General features: G+C 38.1%; 1 protein-coding gene across 1 annotated transcript; it reads right to left on the reverse strand.

The window, feature by feature from the left end:
- Window positions 1-2,503: 2,503 nt before the first annotated feature.
- Window positions 2,504-4,105, reverse strand: ier2a (immediate early response 2a). Its single transcript, XM_052131592.1, has one exon. It carries the CDS (start codon window positions 3,980-3,982, stop codon window positions 3,407-3,409), a length of 576 nt encoding a protein of 191 aa, XP_051987552.1. The 5' UTR covers window positions 3,983-4,105; the 3' UTR covers window positions 2,504-3,406.
- Between the last annotated feature and the right edge of the window lie 6,079 nt (window positions 4,106-10,184).

Here is a 10,184-nt window from a genome sequence, read left to right on the forward strand (position 1 = left end):
TAACCAGGTGAGCTGATTGTTAATGGGGAGCACCGACATGCAGTGTGTTTCCTCCCTATATAAACTGAGTGTCCCATGGCTAGGTTATGAGATGGGAGACGGGAGTCGTGAGCTGTGCCATCTTGGTCACTGATGCTCTCATGCAGATTCCTGCTGCTGGAGTGGAGAGTTTGTGGTTGTCGCTGTCTGAACTTTGGCTGTTTTTTTCTTCAAAATACAGTAAATCAATAAATGTGTCTGTGTTCCTGCTACTCTCATCTCCCTGCATCTTTTCATGCAGGTCTGGACTACCAATCTCGCATACCGGGCATTTTCCCGGTGGGCCGACGCACTTTGGGGCCGATCAGGGGTGGACTGGCCAGCGGAAGAACCGAGTAGGCCGATGGGTCGGCCGCGAAACGTGTCGAATGGGCCGCGATAAGCAAAAATGAACCACCACCTTATGCAGAACGCAAAGCGGCGCGGCGCGGCGATATGCAGGAAAAGGACAGTGAACCCCCCCCCCCCAACAACTATTGGGCCAGTTGCCATGTAAAATCCAGGGCCAATTTCTCTTCCAGTCCAGCCATGTTTTCATGTATTTTATTTTTAAAAAATGTATAAGTGTAACACCCATCCACTGACATACAGATGCAATTTTGGTTTTATTACAATCAAAATTTATATTTGGGTGAATTGGAAACCAGAACCTCTAAAAACCTAAAGACATATTCTTGATTAAATTGCTGATCTGTGTGTTCATCTAATCCCAAGACTGACAGTGGCAGATGTAGAGATTAAAATACCATATTACGTGAAATATCGGTCATTATATAGGTCATTAATAACAACTGTTATCAAAATAGGTGATTTAAAAGAATATTTTATTGTACATAAAATAATTAATATTCATGAGTTTCACAGTACTGCCACCCAATGTACAGTTTTCCTAGATGTTATTTTTATTTAGAACTAACTTTGTATTATTGTTCCCTTTCAAATGGCTTATTCCAGTTGTAACAAAGTTGATAGGCCTACAGGATTTTATTAGCAGAATATCGCTGTGTATGCATGAACTCTCCATCCACTTAACAAAATAAAACAATCTGGCCCATATGTGGTGAAGTTTTTTCCAGATTGCCAGTTTCAGAACTGTAGATCTGCCCCTGAGTAGTATGTCATCATCTTCAGTATTCATAAAACAGTAAGTGAGAAATACTCAGGTGACATTTCTGGTGAGATTGTGAAGTCATGATTAACTGGAAACTTTATTATCCCATAATCCCATGGTAGCAACAGAGACATCCAGAGTAAATTATTTTCGCAGTTGTTGTTATAAATGTCATGGACCCTTTTCCAACTTCCGGGTTTTGAAATATGCAGGGAAGTAAACAATTGCAGGGTAAACTTCGATTGTGGTAAGTGGGAGGTGAATGGGAGAACATGCCAAATACTCATTCGCTCCAACAGCAAAAGAAAAACTGCACTATTACATTTTCACTACTTTCTAAATGAAGAAAAAAATTATAATAAAAAGCGATGGAAAATGACAGGAAATATGGCAAATTAATTGTCAATCTCTCACCAGCTGTATTAGAAATCTCATTGCATCTGTGGCAACATATTGTACTTATTCCAGGGTATAACAAAGTATAATGCTACACATTTTTATTAATTAATTAAAAAATTGCAAATATAATAAGTTAGCTTGATTTAAGCTGCTAAACAAGGCAGAAACACGTCATCACAGTCTGTGAAACGGGCCTATTTGGGTCACAGGACATTGCCCACGTTCCCGGATGAATTTTCGGAATCTTTTTATACTGTTCACCTGTATACCTACAGTGCATCCATTTTTTATTTTTTTCTGGCCGCGAGGTGAGTCATTCATTAAATGCAGTACATAGGCTACTCTGACAATATGCGATGTTGGAATTAGCTTTAGAGTCTCTTCAATGGCATGCACCATATAAACCTGTATAAAGGTCCTAGAACTCGTGTTGTCTGTAGTTTTGTTTACTGTATTTTTGTTCTAATGTTTTGTCAGAAACAACAGTATGCTACGACCCATTGAACAGACTATAAGCATCTCCTTCACAGTCTCGTTTTCATTCTTGTCAGAAACGTAAAATGGCGCTACTCTGAAAGGTCTGTAGAGAGGAATATCAGGATAAGGAAGGACGCTGTTTCATGAATTGACATGTTTGGGTTTGACAGCACTTGCTGATAGCCCATTAATCCTCTGTAAATAACTTAAACGTTTAACTGCTGTTATTCTTTTGTTCTCCATTTCCTGAGACCGGTTGGGGGTTGAAAAGGAGTGGGAGTGTAAAAAGAGATGACAGCGTTCATCCGGCCTGATGCGTTCACCGCTTCCTGCCTTCCGCGAAAACACCTCCTGCCTACAGGCCGCGATATTACTTTACTTCGAATAATTTCCACAACAGTGTCGCGTTCCACCATTCAACCCCAGTTGACTCTGAAAATGTCTCGGATAAACAGTCTTCACACAACAAAATAATGTTTGGGATAATTTTATTGCACACAAGTGAGGTAGACAGATTCAGCACCAAATATGTATGTTTGCTGTAGCTTATAATGTCATGTTGTTGAGAAAATAAAAAATCCCAATCAGTGCAAACCTGGCAGCACCTTACATATCCAAATATGGTCTATTTGGACCAACCACATTAAAACAAGAAAACAGTCTTTACAATAAGGTTCCATTCGTTAACAATGCATTAGGTATTGAGAACAAACAATGAAAAATATATTTTTCACAGCATTTATTTATCTTAGTTAATGGTATACTAAAAATACAATTGTCCTATCATGTTAGTTCATAGTGCATTAACTAATGTTATAAAACGTATGCATCTTTTGATGTAATGCATGTTTACATGTTGCAATTAACATTAACTAAGATTAATAAATGCAGTAAAAATATCGTTCATTGGTAGTTCATGTTAACTAATGTTAACAAATGGAACCTTATAGCAAAGTGTTTTTGGAACCATATAGCAAATAAATAAATAAAAAAACAAATAAATATAAAAAGTTCGTGTTAATGTCCATGGAAGTTGTCTCATTCACACTGCTCGTAGAAGCAGGTAATAGTAGGCTAATGTGTTTTCATGTCCGTGATCACTGGAACAGTTTGCACACGTAACATTAGTCACAACAAGTTTCCAAACCAGCCCGTTCTTTGATGAGTAATCGACTGTGACAGCATTGTTCCACTGTGCGTAATCACCCATTACCTTCACCAGAATTGGGATTCCCTTTAGGCAAGTGCTGTTGACCTAGTACCACAACAGGAACTCTGTGGCAATTATATGTGCCACAACACACGTTTCCCTCGGTGGCGGGCAAAGTTCACTTGACCGCACTGGTCAATATATTTGTGCTGAGCTATAGCGCTGTCCCTTCAAAATGTGACAATTGTTCTTGACATATGCACAAGTGACAACGAGTCTAGCTCTCTGCCACAGTTCGTGGAATTATTCTGTGCTGTCTGAAGAATTCCTCTGACCTCTCCAAACTCCAGTTTGGCTTTTTTGCATGGTAGGAAGTCAGGCGCTGTGGCTGATTTGCTTCGTCGCTTTCTAGAGCGGCGCTCCAGTTCGGTTGGGCTGCAGTTCTCTTTGTCCACCGTGACTCCTGCAGGGCCGTGCAGATGCGAATCACCCTCGAGCGCGGACCTGTGCACGTCCTCTGTAGATTGAGTCGGGCTCTGTGGAGTTGGCACTTCTGACACCGTGGATATCGTTGTGTCCATCGGCTCTTCTGATTGCGATGTGTTCTCTGTGACACTGGTTCTGTCAGACTGCCCCTTGCTCTCGCTCGCCAGCCGGGCAGAGTGGTAGATGTCCCTAGCAGATTTCATGACGAGCGTAAGCAACAGGCTCCGGTGTAGCCGGAGTCCACCGCGCTGGGTGCGCGAGCTATACATTTTTCCCAAAGCCTGGATCATGATCTGCTTGGCCTCTGCAGTGACATCCATTGTTGAAACTTGGTTGTCACTTAACTAATTTCACTTATAAAAACACAGTTTCCTTAATTTTCTCCGCGCTTATTTTACTTTGTGTGTCGTCCCATTCACCGGAGTAAACCCCACAGGCTGGACAGCGGGGTTTATATAGTTTTGGTGACGTAGGCGCTTGTGACTGACAGTCGGGCTCCTCCCATGCTACTCTCTGTTTGAGGAAATACGTGAGAACGTGGATCAAATGTTCATTATGTATCAATTGTCGGTCATCCGATTATTTTTTGATGATTAAGTGATGAGTTAATCACCAACCGGCGAGCACAACACGTAATAACTGACACACATATATTGAACAATATCAACGTCGATGTAACCATATAATATGATGAGTTTTTAGATGATGCAAAGATTACGATCAGATTATATTATGTATATATGTTATATCTTAAATGTCATATCTTACTCGACAATGCAACACAACAACAATGCGGAGGGAGTTTTGTTTTAGCCATATTAATGGCCACGGTCATATGTAGTATTGTTAGCTTCCGCATTCTCGTTTACCCATATAAGGAACATCCGCTGGCTGGTCTGCTCTGTGGAAAACCCATGATGCGTGGATTGTTCAGGCTATTTCCGCTTGCCTTATTTGCTTTTTTTGCTTTTACGTCACAGCCAACATGAGCGTCAAGCTTCCTTTGCCCATTTATGGGTACATCCAGCTGTTTTCACGTGTAACAGGACAAGTGTATGGTGGATTAGAGCCTCAATTGTAGAACCTTGTTTTCCATTCCAAATATGTTGCAAGCTGAACATTTTTTTCATTTATTAAATGCATTACTTGTTCTCAACTCAGAACAATTTCAGTTTAGTGTTTGGAAAACCAAACTGAATGAGCAGATATAGGCTATACCTATAAATCTATCTGCATTATTCATTTTCCTTAATTATAACCTGGTAAAATATTTTGATTATCAAAATGGTAGGCCTAGGTGGTGATCTAATGATGAAATGTCAAACAGGGACGTGTTAAGCAACACAATCCGGTCACGACCTTAAGATATTCCTCTGTGCTAAAATATCATTACAGTACAGGGGTAGTTGTCATGAATAAGCCTTCAAGACGATGCTGAAAACCCGGATTCCAGTCAAGAGTTCACTGTGTGCTTTAGACTATACCTGTACATCCACTCAGCTTTCTGTTTAAAACCGAGTGCAGTGTTAAAGGGATAGTTCACCCAGAAATTAAAGTTCTCTTATCATTTACTCACCTTATGTCGTCTCAAACTCAGTGCCTTTCCACGCAGTATACAAACAAATATATATTTAATGGAGATATGATCCCAGCAAACAAAGAACGTTCCCCTAACGTTAGCGTATGGTTCCGTATGGTTACCAATTCCAAACGTTCTCTTTAGGTCTTTATTTTATAACCACAAACTTAGCGTTCCCAGAACATTGCAGGGTGTTTTTTGTGGGATAATCTAGAAATAACTTATAGCCTACAGAACGTTCTCTACTGGTTATTTTTAGGTTTTATTTTTATAACCGCAGGGTGGTTTTTGTGGGATAACCAAACATAACTTATAGGGCCTACAGAACGTTCTCTAATATTTATTTTTAGGCTTTATTATATTTTCTTCACATTTTTATTAAAATTATTTTCCATAATATTTTAGTATTTTTCAGATAGGTTGATAGACAACAAAGACTGACATTAGTGCAGTACAGCGTAAAGTACCAGTAAGATCACGGAATATGGGAAATGAACAGAGATGGAAAGCATAATACATGCACTATCTGCTTCTAATACATGCACGCGCATTTGGTTCGCACGCGCTTTATTCGGCGTCTGCCAAATAGCTTTCTTGCGAAGAGTATTCATACAGTAATGCGAGTGAATAGCTGAGTGAATAGGGCATTGGGAGGATCACTGTCGATTGGAAATTGCCCTTGTGAGGCCATTTAAAGACCATTTCAGTCGATTTCCTCAATGAATAATTGCTTTTAGATATAAGATCAAATATAAATATGGTATTTTAAAAAAAATATTACTCACATAATCGAAAATAACATTATTATCGTTGTTGTTTTTTGGCCACTAATGACGAGATGATGTAGGCTATCCGGTAAACACTTCAGAGACAATAAATTGATCTAATGTTAGGCTATAAAATTATTTGAATGTTTATTACATTTTGATGCATCAATCCATTTTTGATTTCAAAAACCCTCTAATGTGTTGAAATCATTGATTATTTGGAATAATTTACTTAAATATCTGCTGAAGAAACGCAAATATCAAGGCTCAGTTTTGAGTATTGTACAATGTTGGATAAAAATACGTTTCAGCAAATTTATGGAAAAAGTAGTTACAACATACATGTCAATTTAATCCACCTGTTAGTGTTTCCCTGCCTTTATTCTGTTCGAGGTACCCGAGACCTTACATAAGTGGATAATACAAATGAATAGCCTAAGATGGATGTTAATTTATCCATCACTCATGAGTGATGTTTTTAAACATATTTTGTAACTGACGTTGCACACTGTAAAAACAAATCCTGTTGTTTTTACAAAATAAATAAATAAACTGTCAGTTGTGGTTGCCAGAATAATTATGTAAAATACAGTAAAAATGTAAACAACTTTATAGAACAACCTGTAAATGTTACAGCTCAAAACTGTTGTAATTTACACGACCTGGCACTTTAATAAATAAATAAATACAAATTGAAGTCATAAACTTGATATTAAACTTCTGAACCTGTAAAAATAATATTTTTACTTACGAGGTATAATCATCGTAAAAATAAAAGAAGAGCACATGATGACATAAAGTTTACAAAGAGTGGCTCTTCCAGGAGCAATGAACATACAGTCAGTGCTCAGTGTAACTCACACAAACACCATCAGGGTAACACATGTGAGATTTAAATAATGCAGTAAACATTAACTAAACTACATTAAACATAATACAGAAAATTCCACTGTATGTAAAAATAAGAAGAAATATAACTATTTCCATAAAATATAATGAAATATGATGGGTCATGCAGGGAATTGTGGGAACGCCTAATTATTGTTTTTACTGTAATTTTAACAATAATTCACTGTAAAAAGTACATGTACTCTCTTGTTAAACATAATGCACTTTTTTACCATTCATTATTCTGGAAAATCATACATATTTACATCTAAAAATTAAATTTTTACAACATTTTATTGTAAAAACTACTATATTGTCTTTTAAAATATATGACATTAATTAAATCGTTAATCAATAAAAAATGTTTTTACAGTATTTTACTGTTGAAATTACAGACATTTTTTACAGTGTAAACATCCTTAATAATAAATACATTAATCTGAGAACCAAACTGCAGATGAATTTTATCTTCCGTTCACAAGATTTATGACAAAATACACAAAACAAGTCTTAATATCTAATGCATGTTTGCTTCTCACAGATTTGTATGTACTGAAAATGATTTTTTGCTGTTGCTCATAACATCACTAGACATGGCCGTGTGTACACTTCATTATATTAAAGGCCTATTGTGTATATATAGTACAAGATCATTTATTTAATTGTTCATCTAATGTCCATGTAACTTATGTTGCCTTTTTCATTTCTTTGTTAAATATGCAGAAGACAGTGCTGGTAGAATTTCACCTGTTTCTTCAAGTAACATTTATTATACAATGTTCTTGCACATTTTTATCTATAAAAAGTTTTCATGTTTTTTGTATTAAATTATGATTAAATGTTTTGAATTAAACAATGGATCAACAAAGACACTGATTGTGGGATGATTATTTATTTATATACACTCACCTAAAGGATTATTAGGAACACCGTACTAATACTGTGTTTGACCCCCTTTCGCCTTCAGAACTGCCTTAATTCTACGTGGCATTGATTCAACAAGGTGCTGAAAGCATTCTTTAGAAATGTTGGCCCATATTGATAGGATAGCATCTTGCAGTTGATGGAGATTTGTGGGATGCACATCCAGGGCACGAAGCTCCCGTTCCACCACATCCCAAAGATGCTCTATTGGGTTGAGATCTAGTGACTGTGGGGGCCATTTTAGTACAGTGAACTCATTGTCATGTTCAAGAAACCAATTTGAAATGATTCGAGCTTTGTGACATGGTGCATTATCCTGCTGGAAGTAGCTATCAGATGATGGGTACATGGTGGCCATAAAGGGATGGACATGGTCAGAAACAATGCTCAGGTAGGCCGTGGCATTTAAACGATGCCCAATTGGCACTAAGGGGCCTAAAGTGTGCCAAGAAAACATCCCCCACACCATTACACCACCACCACCAGCCGGCACAGTGGTAACAAGGCATGATGGATCCATGTTCTCATTCTGTTTACGCCAAATTCTGACTCTACCATCTGAATGTCTCAACAGAAATCGAGACTCATCAGAACAGGCAACATTTTTCCAGTCTTCAACTGACCAATTTTGGTGAGCTCTTGCAAATTGTAGCCTCTTTTTCCTATTTGTAGTGGAGATGAGTGGTACCCGGTGGGGTCTTCTGCTGTTGTAGCCCATCCGCCTCAAGGTTGTGCGTGTTGTGGCTTCACAAATGCTTTGCTGCATACCTCGGTTGTAACGAGTGGTTATTTCAGGCAAAGTTGCTCTTCTATCAGCTTGAATCAGTCGGCCCATTCTCCTCTGACCTCTAGCATCAACAAGGCATTTTCGCCCACAGGACTGCCGCATACTGGATGTTTTTCCCTTTTCACACCATTCTTTGTAAACCCTAGAAATGGTTGTGCGTGAAAATCCCAGTAACTGAGCAGATTGTGAAATACTCAGACCGGCCCGTCTGGCACCAACAACCATGCCACGCTCAAAATTGCTTAAATCACCTTTCTTTCCCATTCTGACATTCAGTTTGGAGTTCAGGAGATTGTCTTGACCAGGACCACACCCCTAAATGCATTGAAGCAACTGCCATGTGATTGGTTGATTAGATAATTGCATTAATGAGAAATTGAACAGGTGTTCCTAATAATCCTTTAGGTGAGTGTAGATTGATTGTTAAATGTATGATTACTGATGTATGAATATGTAAATATAAATTATTAGAAAATTGAGGTTAGGGGAACATTAACAGAACGTTAGTGGAATGTTCCCCAAACCTAAAGGGAATGTTCTATTTCCGTAAAAAAAAAAAAAAATGTTCCTGGCTAACCAACAGGGAATGTTAGGATGTCCGTTCAGGGACACTCTGGGAACCAAAAACTAATGTTCCCAGAACATTCTGGGAACCAAAAATTGTTAGCTGGGATATCTTTTTTTCCATACAATGCAAGTGAATAGTGACCAAAACTTTCAGATAAAAAATGGCAAAGCCAGCATAAAGGTAATCCATAAAACACCAGTGGTTCAATCCATATGAATTGAGGACCTGTCCGGTAATCCTCAACAAATTTTACACTAAACAATCCTTTTTGGAATGGACTATGTGTGGAGTTTACTACGATAAAATTGCTGCTTTATAAGATATGTCACAGACGATTGAGACAGGTAGGTGTCAGTTTACAGCTCTCCCCATTCATTTCTATAGTATCCGCAAACAGTGACTTACTGTTGTGCTATGCTAAATGACCATTATGCTCTCTCCTCTTTTAGAGCTGCAGACACAGAGGATGTTATCTCAGTAAATAAAAGAATCTCTGGCAGAGCACTAGATGGCACTAGGAAGTGTAATTGAGCTGGAAGTCATGATCACCAAGGAGACTGCAGATGTCAAGATTTATAGAGAAAAACGAGTTATAGTTTGGTCTGTTCTCACCCAAAACCGATTGGATCACTTCAGAAGACATGGATTAAAACATTGGAGTTTTATGGATTGCCTTTATGCTACCTTTGTCATTTTTGGTGCTTGAGAATTTGGTCGCCATTCACTTGCATTATATGGCAAACAAACATCATACAGTATCTCCATTAAAATAATCTTCATTGGTGTTCCGCAGAAGAACGACAAAGGGGAGTAAATTAAGGTGACCATATGTCCTCTTTTTCCCTGACAGGTCATCTTTTTCGGACCTAAAAAAAGCACCCTGCCGGGACTTCAAAATTGCCTCTAGATATCTGGGATTTGGTTTTGCCTTCATACTGATGTGCTCTCTACAGTTCACTTAGAGCTGTCATACACTCTGTATATTTGATCCTGTGCATCAATTTCATGT

Source organism: Xyrauchen texanus, chromosome 8 (assembly GCF_025860055.1).
Source record: "Xyrauchen texanus isolate HMW12.3.18 chromosome 8, RBS_HiC_50CHRs, whole genome shotgun sequence".
In the NCBI taxonomy this organism is placed as follows: Eukaryota; Metazoa; Chordata; class Actinopteri; order Cypriniformes; family Catostomidae; genus Xyrauchen; species Xyrauchen texanus.

What these genes read in the sequence shown, in the direction of transcription:
- ier2a (XM_052131592.1), bottom strand. Translation starts at nt 3,982, where the DNA reads ATGGATGTCACTGCAGAGGCCAAGCAGATCATGATCCAGGCTTTGGGA.